General features: G+C 52.9%; 3 protein-coding genes across 3 annotated transcripts in view; 1 reads left to right on the top strand and 2 right to left on the bottom strand.

Annotated features, from left to right (window-relative positions):
* Positions 1–27,472, bottom strand: part of LOC111922621 (uncharacterized) — an 813,543-nt gene that overhangs the window by 109,153 nt on the left and 676,918 nt on the right. The window lies entirely within an intron of this gene.
* Positions 1–27,472, top strand: part of LOC111945726 (uncharacterized) — a 555,958-nt gene that overhangs the window by 267,795 nt on the left and 260,691 nt on the right. The gene's annotated exons all lie outside the window — the stretch shown is intronic.
* On the bottom strand, positions 8,874–17,876 carry LOC147645317 (uncharacterized). Its single transcript, XM_086874835.1, has 4 exons — positions 17,084–17,876; positions 15,679–15,832; positions 12,561–12,639; positions 8,874–12,374 (listed from the first exon to the last, which is right to left on the bottom strand). The coding sequence occupies exons 3-4, from the start codon at positions 12,610–12,612 to the stop codon at positions 11,368–11,370; spliced, it is 1,059 nt and encodes a 352-aa protein (XP_086730961.1). The 5' UTR covers positions 12,613–12,639; positions 15,679–15,832; positions 17,084–17,876; the 3' UTR covers positions 8,874–11,367.

Raw genomic sequence — 27,472 nt, 5'->3', positions numbered from 1 at the left:
CCCTCCAAACCCATCCTGGGGGTTGCCCTGTTCTTTACCCTCCCCACGTCCCCCAAGACTCCTGGGGGTCCCCCCATAACCCACCCAGCCCCCCCCAAACTCTTCCTAGTCCCTTTTCTTTCCACCATAATGGGAATTCCTGGAAGTCCCCCCCGTGTCCTCTCCCCCAGGACTTTGGGGGTCCCACCCGACCTGTCCGTGCACCCCCAGATTTCTTCCACAGCCCCCCTGTGATGGTGGAGGGTGGGGGCCGAGTGCTGGTGCCCCCCTGCCTGCAGCAGATCCAGCGGTGAGGGCAGTTCGGGGGGTCCCTCAGCATTTGGGGTCCCTGGGATTTGGGGTGACCCCCCGGGCCCCCCAGGATCTCCCTGAACACGCTGACGCTGCCCATGGGCAGTGAGAAGGTTCAAACCCGGCACGGGGTCCCCAGCACTGCCACCCGCATTGCCCAGGTACCCCCAAACCTGCTGAGAACCCCCAAAGCCCCCGGGACACCCCAACCTCCCCTGATCCCAAACACAGCCCTGGATGCTCCAAAAACTCCCCAAAACCGCAAAACCCCATACAGACATTGAGAAGGTTCATACCTGGCATAGGGTCCCCATCTCCATCTGTCGCCAGAGGTCGGGGATTACCGGAGCCGTGGAAGACAAGCCTCATGCTATCATGGTCAGCAAGTCTCAGTTTATTGAAATCTTATGCACAACTTATAATGCTTTTAATTAGCTTATACATATTGCAAAAACTCAGCTCATTATTGGTCTGCTACCATTGACGCATATTGTTCTTTGTGGTTGGCCTTGCAGTTACCAGTTCTTTATCTTCAGCTTGCAGTTCTGCATATTTTGGCAGTTTCAACATCTTGTTATCTATGTAACTCTCTCTTCAGGGGCATACTGACCCTGAGGCCTCATACTTTAACTAACCTTACAGTATCATGTCCTTTTTCTCTTAGCCGTTCTTCTGTCAGGCTCTCAACATGCATGCAGCTTTATGATTTTCCGAGTACCTCATTCTCTAAAGTTTGCAGCTGAAAGTTTCTTCCCCATCCTCCTGAGAAGTTTGTTGTTTTCTCCCATGCACTGCCCGAGGGGATCGAGGTACCTCAGGTCCCTTTCCAGCAGGGCCCGAGCGAGCTTGGGGCACAGCACAGGAACTGCAATGCTGAGCCAGGCCTGGCTGGGTTGGAGGAAGCAGAAAGGCCAAGCCCTGAGCCCAGGCCTGGCCCAGCAGGGCCTGTCCCTCACGGGTGGCTCGGGGCTCTTTGTGGGGCAGTGGGATGTGAGGGGCAGCAAGGACAAATGCCATAAACCTGCGAGCCCTGCCAGCCTCCTCAGGGAGGGCCGAGGGAGGAGCAAAGACCTTCCTGGGGCTGTGCCCTGGGCCAGGAGGGATTGTGCCAGTGGAGCTGACCCTAAATTTCTTCTCCCAGGCAGCTTTAGGACAAGGAACATGAAGAAGCCAGAGACAACTCTCAGCCTTCCACAGTCCTCCAGTAGAATCCTGTGTGGGGAGCAGCCTGGGAGCAGGGTTTGTGTGTCAGGAAAGGGGAATCCAGAGCCCTTTTCTCTCCCATGGCCTGAGGATCTGCATTTTCAATGGCTCTGCAGCTGCCAAAGGGGCCTTTTTCACCCAGCTGAGAACAGTTCTGCTGAGAGCCTGTCCTAAACCTGATTTTTCTGCAAATGTGCCGATGAAGCCTGATTTTTTGTAGCCCCAGGTCTTGTGTGCATGCAGGTGTCTCAACTGAAGGGTGGAACAGCTCTGTCAGGTAGGAGTTCTCTTTCTCCTGGTGGTTTTTTTGTTGGTTTATTTTTTAAATTATCTCCCCCAGTGAGCTGTGTGCAGAGCTGTGTAACTGTGTGTGACACTTGTCTGTGGCACTGTGGGGGTGGCCAAGGGCACCTTCCCCGAGCTGTGTGCAGAGGAATCCACAGCAGCCCAGGCCGGGGGTGCTCAGTGGCCGCTCAGTTCCGCTGACTGGACGCGGCTCTGGCCGCTTCCCTTGGAGCGTCTCCAGGGAGGGAACGCTGGGGCTGCTGGCCCGGCTGTGCTGTCACTGCCAGGGGAACGCTGGGGCTGCTGGCCCGGCTGTGCTGTCACTGCCAGGGGAACGCTGGGGCTGCTGGCCCGGCTGTGCTGTCACTGCCAGGGGAACGCTGGGGCTGCTGGCCCGGCTGTGCTGTCACTGCCAGGGGAACGCTGGGGCTGCTGGCCCGGCTGTGCTGGCACTGCCAGGGGAACGCTGGGGCTGCTGGCCCGGCTGTGCTGGCACTGCCAGGGGAACGCTGGGGCTGCCCCGCTCCTGCCCCACCCCATCAGCTCTGCCAGCGCCTCCAGGGGACACAAAGGCTGAGCCCAAGGGTGAGAGTTGCACAAGGGGCTGAGCTGGCATCTGGGACTGTCACGATCTGCAAGGTGGGATTCGTGATGTGGTTCTTTTAGCTGGTCTTAGAGTACAAAATATTATCAGCAAACCAAGGACTTAAACAAGAAAACACAGTTTATTGAGTGCTCATCAGCACTAATATGCGATAGAGGGAAAGAAAAGAGAAAGCAAGGCATAAGGAACAGAGAGTAAGGGGATTATAGCTACCAACGTCGAAGTCCACTCAGCCGTCCAATGACGCAGACTCTTCTATCCGTTGGGGAGATCTCAAAGGAAGGTGAGTTTGGGGTATAATTTTATAGTCTTTTGCAAAGCGAGGGGCGCAGGGCCAAAACCAGAGGAGATTGATGCTCATTGTGATGAATTCCATTGCGCAGGGAGCAGGTGTAGGGTACAGAGCGATCCATGTCTTGCAAGTCTTTGCTCACCAGCAGGAACAAGGACAAGGTGTTGTGGAAAACCCATTGCACAGGGTACCAGGCACAAGCCTCTGCTCACCAGCAGGAATGAGAGCCATGAGTCGTGGAAAACCCGTTGTGCAGGTTACCAAGCCTCTGCTCACCAGCAGGAACGAGAGCAGTGTACCGTGCAACCACCTGCAAACAATCACTGAGCAAACATCCATCTCAGCTAGGCCCAAACCCCCAAACCAAGTCCCTTGTGATATTCAGGGTCTCAGTCTCTGTCCTTGAGACGGTTGTGAGACAGATGAGGGAATCTTGGACGGTCTCTTACAACAGGTCAGGTAGATAGACTAGCAAGAGTCACCCGGGAAAGATTTAAAGAACTAAACATACAATTACAATTTATTACTCTTGAAAGAGCATGGAGTGTATGAGTTTTTTTAAGGGGACAGATTGATCATTGCTGCATCCACATCCCAAATGTGACTGCAGATGTATAATATGACATCAATTAGTTGCAACAAATAGAGCATGAAGCATAGGAAGAGCAAAATGATTTAACTATAAATTGGTTAGGCAAAATCTTCAAAGGGTTAGGGTGGAATGTGAGTTCATGGATTAAATCTATCATTGAGAGTGTGATAATCTTAATAATAGTATTCTTAGCAATTTGGTTAGTTTACAGCATCTTAAAGGAGAAATACAGAAGAAAATGTCCTAGAACCAGAAAATAATAAAGGCACTGACACGAGATCAACACTCACCATCTTCTGGTTCTCCAGTTCGTGACAGCATCCAGGATAACCTTTACATCAATCAAGGATTCAAAGAACACCAAGTATAAACTCAGAAACAAAGGACTGTATTGAGTGATAATATTTGCACTTATAGTGAAGTGAAAATGCTTTCGAAGGGGGGAATGATAGTAAAAGGTTCTAAAATCTTAGAAAATTTGGGGACTTAGAAAGAAAGTTAGGTTTGGTAAGCCCTGGGAAAAGTAGGCCCTGAGAAATGTTAGGCCTTGTGCTTGTTAAAGATCAGGTCAAACTGCACTTGTGTAATCAGTAGATGATAAATGATACAATTGTTAGATGTGATTAGATATAATTTTTGTTTAGAGAACATGAGGAACAATGTTGGGGGGCTAAGGGGGGGATCACGAGAAATCCATGCCTGGGTAAAAACAATGCTTACAATAGAACAATGTAAGTTTAATAATTAATATGTAAGTTGCATAACGATAGAGTATAAAATATGTTCAACTCAAAACCAAATTGGGTCAGATTTGGGTATGTGTAACCCTGATACCCAGAGCTCTTCAATAAAGTACCTTCATATAATCATTCGTGATTATGTGTGTTCCTGAACGCTAACAGGATGGCAGAAAGACACCGGGGTGACAGGGAGTTGGCAGCAGCCCTGAGCCATCTTGGCTTTTTTCACCCTTTGTCCTGCCCTTAGGAACAGAGGAAAGGGGAAGGTACAGGGAGGTATACACCAAAAAAAAAGAAAAAAAGGAACTTCACAGAAGACAAAAACAGTCCACCGGAAGAGCCATACCGTCCATAATAGTCCATAATGTTAATATAATCGTCCATAATGTTAATATAATAGTTCTTAATGTTAATATCGTCCATGATACGTCTCGTTGGGTGATGTAAGGTGTCCCAGTGTCTGGTCCCGGCTCCCACACCTCCGTAAGCCCTTTTCTTCCCCATGCCCGAGGCACTCCCAACCCAGCCTTCCTGCCAGGTACTCTCGAGTCCTCATTTCTTAGGCGGGGGTCTCGCTGGCTCTCAGGCCATCAGCCGGTGACTTACGAGGTGTCCATGGAGCCAGATCCTGCTGTTCTCTTGCTTCACGGGATGCCACGCATTCTCTCACCATATGTTGCAGTCAGCAACCTCTGGATCTCGTCCAGAGAAGCAGCAGGATTCTGGGGACCAGCATCAAACACCAACTGAGACGGGCTCCCAGTTCACAAAACCATTTATTCAGCATGGGAACAAAGTCAGGTCCAGAACAGAGAGCCCCGAACAGAGGCACAGCAGGGGTTTTTGAGGGACAGAACTCTCAAGGGTCCCCACGTTTGAGGGTGGAGTTCAGGGTCAGGGACCAGTAGAAGCACAGCAAGGGAGAACCCCTCAGGGACTCAAACCCAATCAGAACTCCTGGGCTGCCCTTCTCAAGGGGTTTGGGGTGGGCCAATGTAACTCTTTGTCTCCCTGAGGCTGCTACCACACCACTATAATATTTTTTCCCCTGATCTATCATGCTGAGCACCATGCAAGGCTGTAGAGAGGTCAAGAGAACCTCTGTTTTTAAAACTCTGCCCTGCAGCTATTCCTTACGGTGCTGTCAGCAGGGAGGACATTTTGTCTTCTAAAACCTTACTTCTGATAGTTTTTCCCATCTGAAAACTATCTGGGCCAGGGGCAGCACCCAGGGACCTGCCCTGCCTGGGGGAACTTATACCTGGACCTTATAACTAAGTATCAGAAACAAGGGCACGCACTCTGTATTCCAGACTCCAACATTTTATTCTTATTCTTAATTTTCCATGTTTTAAGTACTACTACGTCTTCATCTACTTCAGCTTCTACCTCTTCTTCTTAATATTCCTATTCTTATTCTTTATCATTTTTTTGTTTCTGGAGGGTCTTATGCAGGTTTTGGGGGGGGGGGGGGGGGGGGGCGGGGTTTGGGGTTTTTTTCTTTTCTACTATTACTTCCTAAACACAACTTTGTTTTCTTTTGTTAGAATTGTGTGTGTTGCAGTCCAGCAGGCCGCCGTCGTGTCCTGGGAGCAACACCTCCTGTCTGTGTCCATTCCTCATGGCCAAAGTGCCCCAGGATCAGCATGGAGTCCTTTCCGAAGGAGAGGAAATGGCCTTGGAGTCCAGCAGGGAGGAGCTGGAGCCAGTGTCCCTGCAAAGGGCCAAGAGCCGTGTGGCTGTGGCCCTCGGGGACCCGGTGCAGGGGTGCCGCTGGCGGTGCCAGGCTGCCGCTGGGAGCCGATGACTTTCCAGGTGCCTTCCTGGCCGGACGATGGGCCGGGATGCGGTGCTGAGCCCCGGCAGTGAGGGTCCCCCCTTCGGGTGCCGCTTTGGGCTGCCGTGTGCCCTCGGGGAGCTGCCCCAGGGGTGCTGCAGAGCGGCCGGGGCCGACTCGGCCCGCAGGGCCAGCGCAGGCCGGGGCAGCCCATGCGGCTCCCTCGGGGCGCCGGGCAGGCCGCGGGGCAGCCGCCATCTGCAGCCTGGCGCTGCTGGCAGCGGGCGCTGATCCTGTGGCTGTGCCACCAGGCAGGGGCAGCGGAACAGCCCCCACAGCCCCCGCAGTGCCCACAGCCCTTGCAGCGCCCGCCTAAAGAGCAAGCAGCCTTTCCTGTGGGGAAGCAGCTGCCCAGGAGAAGAGACATCTTCCACCGTGGCTTGGGCTGCCAGAGGGCCAGGCCCGGCACAGAGTTGCTCTTGCGGGCACAGCTCGGGCTCCTGGCACTCCACCCAAGCTTCTCGAGGGACAGGCAGCAGGATTCCCTCTCGGGCTAAATCTGCCAGTCTCTGCTGCCTGGCCTCTTCTCCTTCCTCGTGCAGCTCCAGGACGCTCACCTCATCCCACTCATCGTCCTCCCGCTGCCAGGCCTTGAGCTGGCTGCACAGGATGTCGCAGTATTCCCTGCTGTCCTGAGCCAGCTCTCCATCACTGTCATCATCCCAGCTGGACCTGGAGGATTTTCTCTTTGCTTTGCCTCCAGTCACCTCCTGGCCATCCTGGCACAGCTCTTGCTTGCGGCAAGCTTCCCAGTCCAAGAGTGCCCGGTGGCTCGTGCCTTCTCCTGGGGACAGCCGCTGCTCAGGAGATTCTTCCCAATCTGAGAATTCCTGACAGTGATCGCTGTCCGCCTGCCACGGCTCCTGCTCCCTGCACTCGCCCCACTCGGAGACAGCTGGGGAGGGCTCTTGCTCCCTGCCCTCATCCCAGTCCCGGAAATGCCAGTAGCTCCCCCATACTTGGACCAGCTCTTGCTCAAGGCCTTCATCCCACTCAGAGAGCTCCTGGCAGCTCTGGGCTTCTCCTGGGGACAGCTGTGGCTCAGTGCAGGCTTCCCCTGGATTCCCTTGCTGGAACTTGTTCATTTCTCCTCGGCAGAGCTCTGGCTCTTCCTCAGCGCAGGACTCCACGGCTCCTCTCCTCCCTCTGCTTGCCCTCTCAGCCTCCTCCTGCTGCTCCCTCAAGGCCTGGGCTCTCTGTGAGCCGGGCCAGGGCCTGGGGGGCTGGGACTTGGGCTTCGCCTTCTCCTCCTCCGTGCCTGCAGTCCTCTGGCACACACAGGTACCTGGACACAGCCACTGTCCTGGGACTGACCCAGGCCCCACAAGCCCTTTATATACCCCCCAGCCGGGGCGGGGCTCTGCCATGTCACAATGGACTTTGGGCACCGCAAGGTCCCGCGTCACCACGGCCCTGACACACCGTGCCTGTGTCACAAAGGCTACCCCAGCACCCCATGCCTGTGTCACAAAGGCCACCCCGGCACCCCGTGCCTGTGTCACAAAGGCCACCCCGACACCCCGTGCCTGTGTCACAAAGGCCACCCCGGCACCCCGTGCCTGTGTCACAAAGGCCACCCTGGCACCCCTTCAACAGCCCAAGGCACCAGGAGCGGCCTGGAGCAGCCCAGGCCTTGGGGGATTGCAGCCCCTTCTTCTGAGCCGCTCCTTCAAATGATCAGGAGTGGCTGGGGCCAAGTGAAGGTGCAAAAGGAGACCGTGTGTGTCTTTGTTTGAAAGACAGGGGCCTGCTAAGGGAGGCAGGAGGCTCCTTTGCAATGGAAATGTAAACCCCCTCCCTCCCAATTATTATCCCTTTGAAAGGCACTCTCTGGCAAAGATAGGAGGACAGGAAGAACAGTTTGTGCTGCTTTTGCATGAATTGCTATTTGGTGAGCAGGGAAGAAGCCCCCCATGGAAATGATTTTACTGAGAGGAGCTGCTAAGCGAGAGCTGCCTCTGTGCCAAGCAAAATCCAAGAGCTGGCTAGCTGTGGGAACTGACTACCTATTAAAGCATTTAAAAAGCTGGATCCACCTCTGTGAGATTGACATTTTGCAGACAGGCAAGCCAGGGAAATCTCTCTCTTGCTTCCACCTTTGAGGAGGTACCCGGCTGCCGGTCGGGCCGGGCCCCGCTGCACTGCGGCCCTTGCAGTCGTGCTGACAGTGGCCACAACAATCCTTAAAGCTTCAGGGTCCCCTGACACCCGGGCAACCGAGGAGGAAATTAAAGGAGCGGGTTCGCTGGAGTCCCCAAAACCAACTGGAATAGGAAAATCAAGTAGGGATGAGGCCCATAAAGCCTGCGCAGCACAGGAGCAAAGTGCAAAGACCAGGCCTAGGGGCAGACACAACAATATCTAGGGGAGGTGTGAGGGCACAGTCTGAGGGCATGGGTCCAGACACAGACTGGGGTTAGAAAGATGCAAAATACTGCGACGAATTGCAACCAATCGGGGGAGAGATACAGGAAGATTCTAGAAACATAACTTTCAGTGGGGTGACTTGATGAACGTATGAATTGCCATCAAGCCTTTGGCAAGTGCTTCCCAAGGCTTGAACTCAAAGCCTGCTGCTTCAGGGCTGAAGTCTTTCTGGCCCTGTGTCCCAGAAGGGCTGAATCGCACAGGCTCGGCCTGGCGGGGCCGGGCTGGCCCCAGCAGTGACCGGGTGGGGACGGGAGGCTGCGGGACCCCGGCTGAGGCTGGGCCGGACCACGGCTGCTCACACCTTGCCGAGCCTAAGCCGTGCCCCGCTGCCGGCCCCCGCTGAGCTGGAGTCCGCTGGGCTCCGGGAGGAGCTCCGGGTGGGTCCAGGCCCCCTCGGCCATGGCCTGACGCTGCCCGCCGCGGCCCTTCACACCTGGGCTAGCTCTGCTCACTGGCCGCTGGCAGCACCAGGAGTGGGGAACGGTCTGGGAGCTGTTTTCCCTAGACCAAGCCTTCAGAGCCTCTCCGCCACTCAAGGCTCTGTGGATCTTAGCGTCGTGGGCTTCAGTGAGGAGATGGAGGAGACCCAGAGTCCAAGCAGCTTTCCAGGAACAGGATTTATTGAGGGAAAGGAGCGGTGACAGGACGAGGGCTGGAAAGACACACAGGGATCCAAGGACTCCGAGCACTGAGCACTTCTGTGCTCTCCAATTTAAAGAGGGGAGGGTACAAACCAAGGACCAATGGGAATACAGTATGGGAGGAGTCGGGAGGAGGGTTCACAATACTAGGAGCCAATAGGGGTAACATTTGGGAGGGGCGGCAGTCGCAAAGCCAATGGGGCTTCGAGTAGGGGATGAAAGGCAGGGAACTTGCTGGAACAAAGGGTTGGGTTTACATTGAATGACAGGGACCAGGGGCAGGCTAAAGGTGATGGACAAGGAAGGTTCAGGAAAAAGGGGAGGGGTTTACAAAAACTGACAGGAGGGCAAAACCATTACACAATCATAGGGGGATAACAACAGGAACAAACCATTCACTTAATAATCAGAACAAAATAAACACACTGCAACAAGCACTGACTGAGCCAACTCGTCCAACCCATCCAACTTCAAGCTATCCAGATTTTGAAAACTGGAAGTCAGGAGAAAAGAGAGGGACAAAGATCCACAATCAGCCTTGGATCCAGCGCCATCTCAGCTGCTGTGAGCTCCAGGGCTGTGGCACATGTCAGTGTCACACCCGTGTCACAGCCTCACCTGCTCTGCTCCCTCTCCCAGCTGGGGTTTTTGGGGTGCCAGGGGCTTGGCAGCCACTTTGGGGCTGGAGCAGAGGCTGCAGTGGCTGGGCTGGGGCAGTGACCGCCCCACACAGGCAGAACTTGCTCTGCCCCCAAACACACCCTGGAGATGTCTGGGGCCATTCATCATTTCTCTGCTCTCCAGCGCTGAGGCAACGCACTCTGGCTACAGCTCTGAGCTCGTGCCCATGGCAACCAGCCCTGGCAATGGGGCTCCATGGAGCTGCTCTCAGGAGCACCCCAAGAGCTGGGGAGTGCTCCAAAACCTCCTTAGAAATGTGAGATACCTTAAAATCTCGTTGGGAATATCCAAATATCCAAAACTCACTAACGGGTTTCCCCTCCCTTCATCATCCCCAAACTTTGGCTGTCTCATTGCAGACCCCACCCCACCTCCCCAATCCCAACCCCAACCCATCCCATCCCTGCTGGACATCAAGACCCCCTTCCCAAGTCCTATTTCCCCCATTTCACACCTCCCAAACTCCATCCCACCCATCCTGCCCCACCCAATGCCCATCTCACCCCTCCTGATCTGCATCCCACTTCACCCAATCCCCTTCCAACCCCATTCCACCTGATGCCTTCAGAAGGCTGACCTAGAACAGAGGCTGGACAGAGTTAAGAATAAAGTTTCTTAAAAGGCCTTAAAGGATACACCTTGGGCAGTACCATAACCTGTATGCACTTGTAGCCAGGGCTACACCCAGGATGGACCAAAAATGGTCACAAAAATGAACAACTGATCACAAGGTCTCACATTTTTAGTTTAGGTCCATCTGCATATTTGGGTTCATTGTCCAGTTACAGCTTCAGATGATGAAGTCCCATCCTTCCTGTTTTCTCTCTTCAGTCCACCCTTGTTTATGCTTTTGGGCTTGGAACTTGTAACGACTGTCCTTGGTATCAAGCTAGAAAAGGAATTGTTTTGTCTACCTGTTGTAGTTTAAGGCCTGGCGATCTGAAGATTTCGGGATGTAACGGAAAGTTAGCAAAAACCCCTCTCTGTTAGGATAGTAAAACCTTCTGTAATTAGCAAATAGCACTCAAGTGTAACGTAAGCAGATGGGAGTAACACAATGACCCTAGGTTATAGAAGGTCAAATTCTCCTGCAATAAACGCCATTGCTTTGCCATCCATCACATTGATGTCTTGTGGGTAGATTGGCCAGGGTGGCCATGGGGGGAGGCCACGGTGCTGGCTCCTGAATTGGGGTGTTTGCCTTGCTTGGAAAACCTACACTACCTACTCTGTGAAGAGAGCTCAGTGACACCTAATGTGAAGTTCAAAACTACAAACCTAGGCAGTGCAGAACATGAAAGATATGAAAGCTAAAATTTAAGGCAACGCACCCTGAGGGGCTGCGGAATCCAGTCATTTTGGGTGGGATTGAGTAGATTTCAGTGGGACTGAGCGGTTTTGAGGTGACAGATCGAACCGTCTCGTCTCCTTGAGTGCCAAGAAATGGAGACAACTCCACCAAATAACCCCACAACCCCTGAATACTCCCAAGTATCTCCCAGATTCCCTTGAAGCATTAATAAATGTGAGGTTGTAGATGCCTTTGATGAATTTGTAGACTTTTATTCCAATTTTGTCTGTTTTAAAGAGATGAAGATGAATCAAAAGATAGAACCAAACCAGAATGACCACCAGCCCAGTGTGTTGCCAACACAGATCACTGGGAACGTGGGACATCAGAGCTCTGCCCAACGTGGGTCCTCTGATGGGGGATGGAGCTGGGGCAGTGCACAAATCTCTTCCTGCACTTGGGGCACTCAAAGGGCTTCCCTTACCGGTGCCTCTGTTGGTGCTGGGTCAAGTGAGAGCTCCTGGAGAAGCTCTTCCCACACTGGGGACACTCGTAGGGCCTCTCCCCAGTGTGGATGCGCCGGTGCCTGATGAGGTGGGAGTTCTGCTTGAAGCCCTTCCTGCAGTCGGGGCAGCGGAAGGGCCTCTCATCCGTGTGACTCCGCTGGTGCAGGAGGAGATTGGAACTACTGTGAAACCTCTTCCCACACTGGAGACACTCATAGGGCCTCTCCCCAGTGTGGATCATCTGGTGGATGGTCAGCTGGGACCTCCGGCTGAAGGTCATCCCACATTCCCCGCACTCATAGGGCTGTTCCCTGGTGTGGATCTTCTGGTGGCAGATCAGGCTGGAGCTCTGGCTGAAGCTCTTCCCACATTCCCCACACTCATAGGGCCTCTCCCCAGTGTGGATGTGCCGGTGGTTGATGAGGTGGGAGTTGTGCTTGAAGCCCTCCCCACAGTCAGGGCAGCAGAAGGGCCTCTCATCCGTGTGAATCCGCTGGTGCCTGAGGAGAGTGGAGCTGGTCTGAAACCTCTTCCCACACTGGGGACACTCGTAGGGCCTCTCCCCAGTGTGGATGCGCTGGTGGATGATGAGTTCGGAACTGCAGCTGAAGCCCTTCCCACATTGCCCACACTTGTAGGCCCATTCCCCAGTGTGGATCATCTGGTGGCGGACGAGGGTTTTCCTCTGTCTGAAGCTCTTCCCACACTCCAAGCACTTGCAGGGCTTCTCCCCATCCTGAACCTGCTCATGGACCACCAGCTCAGAGCCCTGGCTGGATCTCCGGCCGCCTTCCCGGCACAGGGTGGGTCTTTCCTCCTCAGAGCACCCTGGGATGGGTTTGGAGCCCCTCCTCCTGCGGGATCTCTGGGGCTTTTCCTCCCTGTTGGATTCCTGCACCGTGGAGCTGCTCAAAACGGCCTCTTCCATGAGCTTCTCCTGTGGGGATTTGTCCTCCCTGGTCTCCATCCTCAGCTCCTGATCTGGGGGAGGAAGGACAAGGAGAGGATGGGATTTGCCTCCGTGCCAGAGGGAAGGGGAAGGAGATCCCCCCAGTGCGTCCCCGGCAGGACGGCGTCGGCAGCAGGGTTGTCCTGCAGCCGGGGGCCATGCTGGGCTGGGAGATGGAGCAGGAGAGAGGGGGAAAGGGGCACTGACTTCCGCCTCACCTGCCTGGGTGTCCTGGGACATCTTCCTCTTCCTCACAGCCTCCTTCTCCATCCAGCCAAAGTTTGGGAACGGGAAATCCTGGTTTGGGGAAAAATACAATTCACAAGCACATTGGGTTAGGGTGTTCCTCCTGCCCAAGTTCATCTCTAGAAGTCACCAGCCATCCATAAAAACCTCCAAAACATCAAGATTCAGCCCTGAAAATGCCTCCCAAGAGTTCCCCATCTCTGGTCTGTCCCCTTTGGTGTTCAGGGGCTCTCCGCTGCTCCCACCCGCTGGAGTGACGGGGGGAACCCGGCCCGGGGAAAAGGAGAGGGAAACTGGGAAAATTGGGGGCTGCAGATCCAACCTGGGGCTGGCTGGGGACCCTGGCTGGGGACTGCCAGCCCTTGGGGCTCCTCTGGGGAGATGTGGGAGGGGGGAACACAGAGAGGGCCGGGGGATCCCAGGAGTGGCAGCAGGGACTGGTTTGGACTGGGGTAACTGGAACCCTACTGGGGCAACTGGGAATCCTTGGGAATGAGCACAAGCATGCTGAGGGCAGCTGGGATATACTGGGAGTGTCTGTGACCATACTGGGAACAGCTGGAACCACACTGGGAGAAACAGGGAGTGAGTGGGACCATGCTGAGATGGACTGGGACTATTCCAGGGACAACTGGGATCATACCAGGAGGAACTGGGAAGAATTGCAACTATTCTGGGATCATACTCAACTGGGATCATACTGGGATCACAGTGGGAGCAGCTGGGTCCCTGCTGGCTGAGACTGGGATCCCACTGAGGGTGACTGGAATCATACTGGGATTGACTGGGAGTGGCTGGGAACAACTGGGATCATGTTGAGAGCAACTGGGAGGAGCTGGGAATGACTGGGAGCGTGCTGGGGCTGACTGGGATATACTGGGAGAGACAGGGAGTCCCAGGGATCACACTGGAGGCTACTGGGGTCACACTGGCACTGCCAGGGAGCAACTGGGGGCCACTGGCCTCATACTGGGAGTGACTGGGATTAGACTGGGAGTGACTGGGATCAGATTGGGTGTTACTGGGATGATACTGGGAGTATGAAGGAAACTCAAAAATTGAGGAAAAAAAGGGAAAAAAAGCAGGATAAATTCAAGGAAAATGAAAGGGAAAAATCAGGGAAAAACCAGAAAAATATCAGGGTAAAATCCAAAAAAAATCAGGGAAAAATCAGGAAAAAATTGGGAAAAATTTGGGAAATACAGGGGCAAATTTGACAAAAAATTGGGGAAAACTAGGAAAAATTGGGGGGAAAAAAAGAGAAAACTCAAGGAAAAAAAGGGGGAAAATGGGGGAAAAATCAGGAAAAGAAAGTGGAAAAAATCTGGGAAAAATCAGGAAAAATCAGGAAAAATCAGGAAAAATCAGGAAAAATCAGGAAAAATCAGGAAAAAATCAGAAAAATAAGAAAAGAAGGAAAAATCATGAAAAACCAGGGAAAATTGGAAAGAATATTGGAGAAATCAGGAAAAAAACTGGGAAAGGACTTGGAAAAATTGGGGAAAATCCAGAAAAGAAAGAGGAATAAAATCTGGAAAGTAATAGGAAAAAAAACCAGGAAAAATCAGGTAAAAACTAGGGAAATTTGAGAAGAAATTGGGAAAAAGCTAGAAACTATTTGGGAAAGGAAGAGAGAAGAATCAGGAAAAAATGGGAAATACATGAAAAAAATTGTGAAAAATTGTGAGAAATCAAGGAAAATATCAGGAAAAGAAAGCTGAAAAGACCCTGGGAAAAATCAGGAAAAATCAGGAAAAAATTAGGAAAAATGTTGGAAAAATGAAGGAAAACCCAGAAATATTTGAGAAAAAATTGCAAAAAAATAAGGAAAATAATTGGGAAAAAATCAGAGAAAAAATGTGGGGGAAAAAAAAATCAGTGTAAAATCAGGGAAACAAACAGGAAAAGGATAAAAAAATCTGGAAAAATCAGAAAAAAATAATGAAAAAAAACAGGAAAGAATTGGGGAAAACCAGAAAGATTAGGGAAAGGAAAAGGGAAAAATCAGGGGAAAAAATGGGATTAAAACAGGAAAAAGCACAAAAATCAAGGAAAAGCTTAAGAAAAAAAATGGGAAAAGATTGAAAAAAAAAATCAGAAAAATAAAAAAATCATGAAAAAGAAATCATAAAAAAAAATCAGGAAAAAAGTTAGGAAAAATCAGGGAATAATGGGGAAAATCTAGAAAAATATTGAGCAAATATTGGGTAAAATCGAGAAAAGAGAGGGAAGAAACCTGGAAAAAATCAGGAAAAAACAGTAAAACAATTAAGAAATACAGAGAAAAATCAGGGACAAATTATGAAAAAAATTGGGGAATAACCAGGAAGAAATTGCAAAAAGAAGAGAGAAAAATCAGGAAAAAGAGGGGGAAAATCAAGAAAAAAATTTAGGAAAAAATTTGGGAAAAAAACTGAAAAATCAGGAAAAGAAAGAGGAAGAAGACTGAGAAAAAAAAAGTGAAAAATCAAGGAAAAAAATAAATAAAAACTGAGGACAAGAAAGTGGGGAAAAAACTGGAAAAATGGGGGAAAAATTGGGGAAAAAACTAGGAAATATCAAGGAAACAAACAGGAAAAAAATCAGGAAAAATTAGGAAAAAAAGGGGAAATATTTCGACAAATCAGAGGGAAAAATCAGGAAAAATAGTTTGAAAAATATGTGAAAAAAATTGTGAAAAATGAGAAAAAAATAAGGAAAAGGGAATAAAACCTGGAAAAAATCAGGGAAAGGAATCAGAAAAAACAATGAAAAAAATTGGGGGAAAATCAGGAAAAAAAATGGGAAAATCAGGGGAAAAAATCGGGAAAAAATGGGAAAAGCCAGAAAAATTTAAGAAAAATTTAAGAAAAAGTTGTGGAAAAGAAAAAGTTTTGGGAATAGGGAAAAATCAGGGAAAAAAAGTCAGGAAAAAACTGGGGAAAAAACTGGGAAAAATCCAGGGAAAAATGACGGAAAAATCAGGAAAATTAAGAAAAAAAAAGAAAAAGAGAGAAAAAAATTGGGGAAAATAATGGGGAAAATCAGGAAAAAAAAACTGGATGAAATCCCCCTATCCCATTTTTCCATGGAATTTTGGGAATTGCCTACCTGGGAGGTCGTAGAAGAATTTCCAGACCTGGGAATCCGGGGAGTGGGGAAAGGTGGAATTGCGGATGAGCTGATCAAGATTTTTGGGAAGGTTGATGGCCTGGTCCTCTTCCAGCTTCCAGAATGTTCAGATGAATCACATGCCTCTTTCTGGCTGGAAATCATGGGGAAATCATGGAAAAATCACAGGAAAGCTGTGATTCAAATTCATGGAGTTTTTCCCCCAAAGCACCCTTTTTTCCCCACCAAAATTTATATTTTTCCCCCCAAATTTCAATTTTTGAGATAATTAAATGGCGAAGATAATGGGAAATGGGGAAAAATAAGATAGAAATTGAAGAAGAATGGGGAAAAGTTGGGGAAAACGACAAAAAAAGGGGGGAAAGAGAAAAACGGGAAAAAAAATGGGGGAAAATGGAGCCAAAACCGAAAAAAAAATACGGAAAAAATGGGATGGAAATGGAGGAAAAATTGGGAAACATGGGAGAAAGAAATGGAAGAAAATAAAGATAAATTTGTGGAAAAATGAGATAAAACCAGGATAAAAATGGGGGAAAAAATGGGGAAAACTGGGGTAAAAATGGGAATAAAAATGGTAAAAATGAGGCAAAAATCGTAGAAAAATGGAAGAAAATGGGGAAAACAGGAGAGAACAGGAGAGAGGAGGGGAAAAACTAGGGAAAAATGGAGCAAAAATAGCGTAAAATGGGGAAATGGGGAAAAAAATGGATTAAAAATGGAAAAAAATTGGGGGGAAATAGGAAAACATGGGGGAAAAAATTGAATAAGAACGGAGAAAAAATAGGAAAAAAATCAGGAAAAAATGGAGAAAACTGAGGAAAAATGAGATAAAAAAGGCAGAAATGGAGGAAAAATGGGAAAAATATGAGGGAAAAGTTGGTGAAAAATAAAAATTAGGATAAAAATGACGAAAACTATATGAAAATGGGATAAAAATTAGGAAAATAGAGCAAAAATGGGGGGAAATGGGATAAAAAAGGGGAAAATTGGATAAAAATGTGGAAAAATGGGATAAAATGGAGACAAATTGTACTCTAATAGGGAATGACTGGGAGTGATTTGGCTTATCATGGGGCGCAGAGGAAACTGGAGCCACACGGGGGGAGCAACTGGGCAATGCTGGGAGCAGCCACTGCCGGCACCGGGAGCCCCGAACCCCTTTCCCGGCCATGCCGGACCCGCATCCCCCCGGCCCCTTTGCCGGGGCTCTGCCGCCACCGCCACCGGCACCCCCCAAAAAACACCTCCCGGGGACCCCCGGGGTGCCCCCGAGGGGCATCTGCGGCTCGGCTCTGGAGCCCTGCCATCCCCAAACATCCCCCCCAAAAACCCCAAAGCCAGGGAGCCCCGGGGGATTTGGGGCGAGCTCCCCCTCCCCGGGCACCTGCGGGATGGGGGGCGATGGTCCCGAAGGAGCTGCAGATGCAGAGAGCGGGGAGCGCAGGTGGAGCCTCCTCTGCCTGCTCCAGCTCTTCCTCCTGCTCTGTCCCTCCTCTTCCTCCTCCTCTGTCCCTCCTCTTCCTCCTCCTCTGTCCCTCCTCTGTCCCTGTGCGTGGTTCGGAGCCCTCGGGTGAGCGGGGCCGGGCCGGGACACGATGGGAAAGGGCTGGGTCCCCCCCAAACCGAGCTGGGGGCAGCGGAGCTTTGGGGGAACAATGGGAACGGGGCGGGACAGGGGAACAGGGGGAGGTGGGAGCACTGAGGGTCCCCCAGTTCACCCCAGGAGCCCCAAGCCCCGTCCCAGCCCCCCCAGTTCCCCCCGCAGCCCCGGCTGAGGGGGGCTCAGCCCAGGAGCCGCCGTCGTTCGGGGCTCCCCCGAGTGCAGGAACGGGAGAGTTCCCGGCTCGGGGAGGCCCCAGCACAGGAGGGGATCTTGTCCCTCTTCCAGGGCCTTCCAGGGTCTTCAGGCCCCTCTCAAGAGGAGTTTTTCTCTTTTTCAGGTTTTTTTGGGGGGATCCCACCACTACAGGGGTGTTTTTTCCTCCCCATTTTAGGGTGTTTGTGCGGCCGCAGCCCCACAAGCCCCTTTTGAGGGGGGATCATGACGGCTTTAAGTGACATTTTTAGGGGTGTCCCCACCCCAAGCCCCTGTAGGGGATGTTTTGTCCCCCAGGGTGGATTTTGGGGGTTCTCTCTACCATGGCCGCTTTAAGGGCCCCCGGTGTTGTCGGGTCCCACTGTAACTCCTCTTAAAAGGGCAACACCGCTCCCGTTGGTTCCGGCAGTGGAGCCCGGGAGGGGTTGGGGGTACCTGGGTGATGCTGATGAAGGCGATGGGATTTCCATGCTGGGTATAAACCTTGGTGAGGGGTTCCTGGGGATTTTCAGAATTTCTGGGTGTTTTTGGGGCCATGGTGGTTTCTTGGGAGTTCTCAAGGGGGTTTACAGGGGTCCTGATGGGGGAATTTGGGCGATCCCAGCGATGAAATTGGGGATCTCAAGGCTGTTTTGGGGAACTTGCTGGTGATGGACATGGGGACCCCATGACAGGTATGAACCTTCTCAACGTCTGTATGGGGTTTTGTGGTTTTGGGGAGTTTTTGGAGCATCAAGGACTGTTTTTGGGATCCCGGGGAGGTTGGGGTGTCCCGGGGGCTTTGGGGGTTCTCGGCAGGTTTGGGGGTACCTGGGCAATGCGGGTGGCAGTGCTGGGGACCCCGTGCCGGGTTTGAACCTTCTCACTGCGCACGGGCAGCGTCAGCGTGTTCAGGGAGATCCTGGGGGGCCCGGGGGGTCACCCCAAATCCCAGGGACCCCAAATGCTGAGGGACCCCCCGAACTGCCCTCACCGCTGGATCTGCTGCAGGCAGGGGGGCACCAGCACTCGGCCCCCACCCTCCACCATCACAGGGGGGCTGTGGAAGAAATCTGGGGGTGCACGGACAGGTCGGGTGGGACCCCCAAAGTCCTGGGGGAGGGGACACAGGGGGACTTCCAGGAATTCCTGTCATAGGGGGATGAGGGGGAACCCAGAAAGAGTTTGGGGGGGCTGGGTGGGTCATGGGGGGACCCCCAGGAGTCTTGTAGGGGGTGGGGATGGCAAGGAACAGGGCGATCCACAGGATGGGGTTGGGTCAGAACCGGATTGGAGCTCCCATGGCAGTGGGATGGGGAGATCTGCCCATGGAATTCCATGGGAATGGCATGGCAGTGAGATCCATCTACAGAGCTCCCATGGGAATGGGACAGCAGTGAGATCCATCCTTGGAAGTCTCTCGGGAATGGGATGTCTGAGATCCATCCATGGAATTTCCATGCGAATTCCCAGGTTCCCAAATTTTGCCCTCCCAAATCCCACATTCCCATTCCCATATTCCCATTGGGAATTCTGCCCTCCCCACCTTTACACTTCAGCACCTCCCGCCCATATCTGACAGATTTCTGGAGACATTCCCTGCAGCTGTGAGCCAGGGAATTTGTTAATCCCTCAGCCTGGATCTCAGGGATCCCCATGGCGGTGCCACAGTTGCCATCGCAGCCCCACAGATCCCCCAGCCCCGGCTCCCCCCGCTCAGCCCCGCTCTGGCTGTGCCGCTGCTGCAGCATCTGCAGCTCCCCGCTGGCCCCGTGCCGGTGCCGCTCCTTGTGCCGGCTCTGGCTATCCCAATATCCCAGCCCTGGCTATCCCAATATCCCAGCCCTGGCTATCCCAATATCCCAGCCCTGGCTATCCCAATATCCCAGCCCTGGCTATCCCAATATCCCAGCCCTGGCTATCCCAATATCCCAGCTCTGGCTATCCCAATATCCCAGCCCTGGCTATCCCAATATCCCAGCCCTGGCTATCCCAAGATCCCAGCCCTGGCTATCCCAAGATCCCAGCCCTGGCTATCCCAGTATCCCAGCCCTGGCTATCCCAAGATCCCAGCCCGGGCTATCCCAAGATCCCAGCCCTGGCTATCCCAAGATCCCGGCTCGGCTCCGCCCGGCCCCGCTCGCTGCGGCGGCGCTGGAAGGGGATCCCAGCCAGGGACCCCATGGACATGGACTGTGGGAAGCCCGGGCCGGGCTCCGACAGCGCCGCGTGCAGGGAACGCAGGGAGAGGAGAACTGGGGGGACATTTGGAGATTTGGGATCGGGGGGGTCACGGCTGAAGGAAAGGGGGAACGGGGAGAGCCGGGAAGGGCATTTGGGGATGCCAGGAGTGACAAGAGGGGAGGCTAGGGCTGGCTAGATGTGGCATAGCTGGAGTTCAGGGCGTTCCTGTACCCAGGAAAGGGAGCTCCAAGGGTCCCCGCTGTCCCCATTGCCAGGACAGGGCAGGGAAAGCCGGGATGGCTGGGAATAGGGGTCGCGGGTGTCCTGAGTGCTGAGGAAAGGAGAGGCTGGCTGCTGGGAGAGGCAGGAATAGGGGTCCGGGGGGTAAATGGGTCAAGGAGAAGGGGGTCTGGGGGCTGCGGCAGGCGGGATGGCCGGGAAAGGGGTGCAGGCGTTCCTGGTGCCGGATAAGGGGGTGCAGGGTGGGACCCACGGCCGGGAATGGGGGTTCGGTGGGATGGCGGCGGCCAGGAATGGGGGTTTAGGGGCCCCTCGGCGCTCCGGAATGGGCGATCAAAGAGTCCCGGTGCCGGGGGTCCCCCTCACCTCTCGCCGCCCACCGGGAGCGCCCCCGGCCCCAGCGCTGGAGCCATCGCGCTGCTCCGCTGCGGCCCCGCCCACAGCCCCGGCCCCGCCCCCAGAGCCGCCTCCGGCCCCGCCATTGGCGCCGCTCTTTGCTGCCCGCCAGTGGCAGCCCGAGGCTGCAGTGACGTCACCGGTCGCCGGGCAGATCCCGGCGGCGCAGGGCGGCCAAGGCGGAAGCGAAAGTGCCCGAGGGAGCGCGGGGGGAGGGGACGGGGCAATTCCAGGGAATTCCCCTGGATCCCCTCCCGGGATCCCCCGGGACCCTCCTCGGCCGCGCACTGCGGGACCCCCGGGACAAACTGGGCTGAACTCCCGGGCCCTGCGCCCAAACTCTGCCTGGAACCCGCCGGCTTCGGCCCAAAGCGGGGGAAGCCCCGGCATCCGCGGATCCCATTTTTCCTGCGGCTGCGGCTCCCCAGCCCCGGCGGAGCAGGAGCGGGCGCTGGGAGCCCGAGCCCCGATTCCCAATCTCCTTCTCTCTCTCTGCTGCTCTCTCCCTCTCCTTTGGGTGATCAGAAATGCCAGAGCGGCTGGAGAGCCCCGTGCCCAGCTCGGCTTTCCCTGGAAAGGGAGGCCTGGGGGTGCGGTGCCCCGGGATGGCCGGGAATGGGGCTCCGGGGGTCCCCGGGCTGACGGAACCGGGGGATCCAGGGGCTGCCAGGGGAGGATCCCCGGGAAAGGGGGTGCAGGGCGCTGTTGGTGCAGGAGAAGGGGGTGCAGGGGGTCCCGGAGCTGGGCAAGGAGATGCGGGGGGGTCCCAGGGCCCAGGAATGGGGATCCAAGGGGGTTCCAGGGGGGCTCCCCAAAGCCCCTCCCAGGGCACAGCAGGAGCTGGGTCAGGAGCTCTGGCAGAGACAAAAGGGGGTGAGCCCGGCATGGGGGGGGACATGGGGGAGTCACAGGCACTCCCGGGGGGGGACACGACCCCCGGGGACCCCTCCTCACCTTCTCCCACGCACCCCAACAGAGCCTCTAAATGGATGAGCAGAGCTCGGTGACTGCAGTATGAAACTTGTTCAGTGGCACAGGAGGATTTAGAATTGAGGACAGGGGAAGGGTTTAACCCAGCCTCCTGTTTGAACAGCCTGGACAGGGGGCTGGGAAGAAACCCATGCCTGCATTGAATTGAGAGAGATCCAGACCCGGGCTGGGAGAGATTTGAGACAAACCCACCTTTGGACTTTGCTGTCCACAACACCCTGTCACATAAAGGTAAAACCTTACAAAAGAAAGGACTTGGAAAATCATGGTTTAGGATTTGTTACTTGGGCTTAGTGTAGCTAGCAGCTGGCCTGATAAGTTCTCATGCAAAAACATCTTGAGAATTAAAAGTTTGTTAACATAACAAACTATTCTTGGGGAGAAAAACAAGTGCACCTGTAGCAACAAGGGATCTGTCCCATGGGAATCAGTAGAAAAAGTATGAAAACATTGTTAGAGAGAAAAGTTTGGATTGACGTGTACACTCACCATTACCAACCAGTGAACTGAGTTCCCAACCAACTGGAATTAAGCACGGTGCCTTCTGATAACCATGTAAATATAAGCTGTGTGCAATAAAGCTTTGGCTATGGTGGAGGAAGAAACAGGTGTCATTGTCCATCTCTACTGCGACACACCCAAGCAGGACATCGGGTCCTGCCGAAGCAGTGGAAAGAAGCAGCTCTGGTGGCCAAGTGGCACGGCCCATTCCAAGTGTCCCTGAGCACAGAAACAGCCCCAGCATAGCTGAACACGGGGGGGACCCCTCAGCCTCGGCTCAAGGGCTCTGCAGCCCCGCAGATTTGGATTTCCCGGCTGCAGCAGGAGGATGGGAGCCGCCCCTGAGCCTGCACTGAAGGCAAGGCAGCAGCAGCCAGGGCTCCCCAGCGGGGGAAGCCCCTGGGCCTGCCCACAGATCCTCTGCTGAAATCCTCGGCCTGGGCACCCTCCTTTGGCATCTCCAGCCCCTGCGGGACAATCCTGGCTGGCACTGCTGGAGCTTCAGGGCTTTCTGTGCCTGCCCTCGCCACAGCTGCTGGGGAAGGCACCGGGAGAATTCCACTCTGGCTCTCAATTACACTCACACTCTGGGCTGGCTGGGATTAGAGTATTGGAAAATATACCAGGTGTAAAATTATTTTTTATTTGATTTCTCCAGTCAGGCTTGGTTTGCATTTGCCTTGGGGAAAGGAATTTTAAAGGGTTTTTTTACGGGATGTTCCACCACTCAGAAGAGATGAGCTTAACATGTCAAAAGACTGGGAATAGCCCAAAAGATTCCCACAAAGACAACGACAATCAACAAAACATCAATACCCAGCAGCAAACATCAACCAACAAGTTGCACCTGACACTACCCCAGACACTGCCCTGGCACAGCTGGAGACACCAGGTCTGGAAAAGGCTGAGCAGGAAATCCAGGAGTGCAGACCTAATTCACAACAGAGACACAGAAATCCGGGTGCAACAGGAAACCAAACACTAAGGACTCCACAACTTGGAGACAATGAACACTAAACCAATGGATTTCTATGGGTTCAGACTGTATAAAGTTTAGGAAACATCTAGTAAAACTCACATGTCATGGAATGATTTTCTCTGCACATGCAGACTATGTGTGGTTGAAATGATTCTGTTCAGAATCAAGTCATGCCTTATTTCTCTAAAGACATTGTTGGAGAGTTTTTGCTTTTCACAGTTTCAGTGAAAAGATTACACCATTAGAAGAATTTTTCGTAATAATTCTACTTTTCTGTTGTCAGTTCTGCTTGGCCCAGGGGTGTGAGGATCAGTTTTTAGTCAGAAGAGAAGAAAAAGAAAATACTTGATTTCTTTCTAATTTTTGTTTTTATGTTTGTGTGTGGCTCGTAGTGATGGCAACATTATGATATGGGTTTTTCCATGTTCACCTTTAAGCTGCATTTTGAAAAGTAGAAGAGTTTGAAAGGTGGCCCTTTAAAATGTAAACAGTTAATAGAAAATTGTTAAAAAAAAACCAACAAAGAAACAGCAGATGGGGGAGGGAGCCCTCCATGTGAGTCATCCCATGGCTGCCCTGGAAGAGAAGCTTCATTCCAGGCAGCCAGGAGAGGAGCTTTAGAAATGCAAATTAACACCTCTGGGGCAAAGCCTGGACAATGTACCAGGGTGTTCCTGCCTGGGGGAGGAATTGAGCTGAATTCCTCTGCCCCTCACCCCAAGCTCTGCCTGCTGGCACAGATGGAATTTGCACAGCTAAAGGCAGAGCCCATAGTGAGGATATCTGACTCTGCAGCAGAAATTGGTTAAGCTAAAAAGGAAAACAGCTAATTGAGAATGTTGTGAAAACTTCACTATAAAAAATGGGGGGAAGTCATCCCACTCACCACCTTAACTTGTGCTCTCACTTTCTATGTTATCCAGGGTGAATTAGAGCACTGGGGTTTTTTTGCTCCAAGTTAAGGGAAATTTGTTGGGAATCCAAGTATGTGCTGAATTAATTAGAGAAAAGCCAAAAATTGATGCAACCCTGGCTGGAGGGAGCACCCAAAAATGGGGAAAAGATGAATGGCCACCTGAACAAATCCTGCAACACCATGGACCAGCCCCTGGGAACCCTAACAAATTCATATCAGGAGCCAGTGAAACCATTTATCATTTCCATGGTATAATTAGATTACATGATGTCCTCAAAATAATACCCAACCAGACAGCTCCAGTTCCTCACTTTCTTCCCAACCAATCCACCCAGATGAGGAACACATTTCACCATGGGATGGAGTCACATTATCTTTTAGCAGGAAAAGGAGGCAGAGTTTGTGGAAAGTTAAATGACTCAAACTGCTGCTGGCAAATAGATCACAAAGGAAAAGTGGAGAAACAGATAACAAAGGGTATAAGAAAAGAGCTCATGTACTGGTCCAAACGTGGAAAGGATGGGAATGGGCAACATTTCTGTGGTTCCCTGGCCGACCATGGGTTAAACAAATGCAGTTTCTCCTCTTATGTGCTACAGCAACTCTCATCTTTTCACCATGCACACACCTTGCTGAGTGCAGCTCATTCAGCAGCTGAGCAAGGGGATGCGGGGGCAGCCAGGCCTCCTGAGCCACAAACGGCTACAAAAGGACAGAGAATGAGGGCACTGAGAGCAATCCCAAAATCAAAGAACACCCAGGAAGAAAAAACAGAGTCAATGAGTGAATCTGCTTGCAGATAGGGCCAGGGACTTGCACATAAGGAAGCAATGGGAAAAAGCATCAGTTTCAGAAAATGTTACCAATTGACAAGGACCGCTGCTCTGACAATGTCCCGCTAAATTCCTGAACTTCCAGAAGAACAATGACTTAACAGAGCCATCAATATCGGATGTTATACAAAAGTGGTGGGTACATATTAACCGGGACATGCAGGAGGCAGATGGGGAAGTCTGAACCTTCCAAGCACCTCCGCCAGTGGGGAAAGGGACAGGGACACGCGGCCGGGAAAATCAGGACAAAAACGAGGCCGCGTCCTCCAGCAGCTGGAGAGAGCGCACGGCAAATGCCCCACGGCCTCTCCCTTTGGGCAGCAATAAAGTCACTCTCACACCGCTCCTCTGCCTCCTTTGGCCACACAAACCTCTGGCGCCGGGAATTTGCCCGCCCAGCCCCGGGCACAGCGCAGCCACCTCCGGGCTACCGACACGAACCGGGACGAGCCAGCGCTGCTCCGGCACCGGCTCCTGCCGAGGCCCCAGCGGGAAGGAGACCGCGGGCAGCCGCTCCCGCAGCGCCCTCACGCCAGGGCCAACGCGGGCCGGCCACGGCACAAGCCACCCGCCACAGCCCCCCGCCGCCCCCTCCCGGGCCCGCAGCGAGCCCCGAGCCCCCGCAGAACCGAGCGCGGCTCCCACCTGCGATGGCTGGGGCCGCCTCCGAGCTCCGCCGCCGCCTCACCGGGCTCCGGCCGCTGCCGCCGCTGCCGGGCCCGCACAGACGCTCCGGCAATGGCGGCTCTCCTGCCCCACGGCCGCCCTGGGGGCGCCAGCGGGGCCGGGCTTGTCCCCGCTCTGCCCAATCAGCACGCGCCAGAGCCACGAGTGACGGCAGCAGCAGCCAATCGTAGCCAGCGGCGGGCTCTGCACACGGCACAGCCCCGCCCCGCGCCCTCAGGGCCCCCCGGGCTGTGTGAGGGGAAGGGCCGAGATGAGGAACAGGCCTGGAACGGGCCCGGCCCGAGCCGCCATTGAGCTCCGAACACAAACAAAGTTCTCCGCAGCTCCCGGCCCGCTTTTCCCTGCCCATGGTGTTCGGTGGCTCCGGCTCAGCGGGAAGCCCTGGAGCCTCACTTCTCCCACCTCTAATTAGGTGCCTCAGTGCATCGCTCGGATTTCTCCCAAAAAGCAGAAAACTGCCCCAAATACCTGTGTATGAGTGGGGGAGGAGAGAGATTTCTGGCAGAAAATTCCAAAAACTCAGTGAAGGATTGTGAGAAGTAAATTAATACCCCTAAAACCAGCTTCCCCCCACCCCTCCCTCCTCCCAGCTGTGCCTCCTCCCCCGGCACTGCAGGTGCGGTGAATTAAAGGGCCAGGAGACCTTCTGCTCCCATTAACAAGCCTTTATTAGAGAGAACTGGGCCTAGAGGTGGGGGCTCGGGGTTGCGGGCCGCCACCACTGCTCCCTGTGGTCGATGTCGAGGATCACACAGGCCTGTCGTCATCCACTGTCAGCAGGACCAGAGCCTCTGTCCTCGCCAGGATCACCCAGAGACTCTGTCTTAGGCTCAAAGGTCTAGGGGTGTCTTCCCTCTCAAGTCCTGCCCAGGTCATGGCAACCAGCTTGCCGGACTGGGATTGGCGCACCCAGTCTCCCCAGGTCCCCGCTGCCTCCACAGTGGGGTCCTCCAGATGTTCCCTGAGCGTGGCTCGTTGTCCAGGGCTGTCTTTGCTCCCAGGTGGTAATATGATTTTAATATCCACCCATGTGCAAGTCTTTATGGGAAATGGGGAAGTTCATCCTGGGCAGCAGCGGCTAAATTGCCTGACGGGTTGGAAGAGAATAAGGGATGGGGATACAAATGCAAGGATAAAACAAGTACGAACTTCTTAACAGTGAACCCTTTTGGGACTTACAACACCAAAACCCCTTATCCAGGGACCTAAACTGGGATTGAAACAGGAACATATAATTTGAACATTGGGATTTTTATTTATAACAATATCCCCCCTCTTTTAATTTGACCAGGCATCAGCCTGTGTCAATTTGTTGTTTCAGGCTCCTGGTAGTGAAACTTCTTTAGTCTTTGATATTGGTCATATACCCTTTTTGCTGCTTTCCGCTCTGAACTTTCTAATATTAGGATCTTAGTTTTTCCCTTCTCTTGGGTTATTTCTAATGAGTTGTAGATCGTGCTGCTAGACTGTATTACTGAGGTAATCATTCTGATCATAGATGGGATGACGCAGGGAAGAAATAACAGTCCTGCTAGTCCCGCTATACCAATGAATGCCACCTTTTTCCACCAGCCCTTAAAGGACCAGAAACTATCCCACCAATCAGTATTCAGGATCGGTGTCCATTCTTGGTTCCCTACGTAGAAGATTTTTCTGATCTCTTTAGAAATGTTCCAGATTACTTCACTTTTATCATCTATTTCTAGGCAGCATTCAGAGGTGTTGAACTTCCCACAGATTCCCCCCTCATCAGCGAGAAGGTAATCTACTGCCAGTCGGAGTTGGTACACCACTGTTCGGGTCTGGGAGAGGTGGTCACTTATATGATGAAGGCTGGGGCTGTTTTGTTTGATGTTATTTCAATTACAGCTTGGAGCCTGATTATTCTGTTTAATGTGTATATTGGGATCCTATATCCCCAGGACCCATCCTGGGCCCAGGTCGCTGGCCCATAAGTTCTTATTATTTCCTCCAGGGTCCAGACTGTTCCTTTCCAGTTCTGGGTCCCTCCTGTGCTTATTACACTCCTCTTCCTCCTTTTTAGGGGCCTCTTTAGGTTGTCATATGCTGGTACTCCAAGCTCTGAGCCAGCTTGTTTTGGGAGCAGGAAGAAAGCTGGCTTTATCACCCCAATCGTGCAGCTACCTGACCAGTCTCCTGGTAGATGTGTATAAGCTGCATCCCTGCAGATCCAAAAGAAATCATCTGGGGCTTCCCAAAAACCCTCCCTGTCTTCATAGGGGTACTCCCAA

The sequence above is a fragment of the Cyanistes caeruleus genome, unplaced genomic scaffold, assembly GCF_971803275.1.
Source record: "Cyanistes caeruleus unplaced genomic scaffold, bCyaCae1.hap1.1 HAP1_SUPER_30, whole genome shotgun sequence".
In the NCBI taxonomy this organism is placed as follows: Eukaryota; Metazoa; Chordata; class Aves; order Passeriformes; family Paridae; genus Cyanistes; species Cyanistes caeruleus.
The sequence above is the reverse complement of the archived record's forward strand: the minus strand, read 5'-3'. Positions and strand labels throughout refer to the sequence as shown.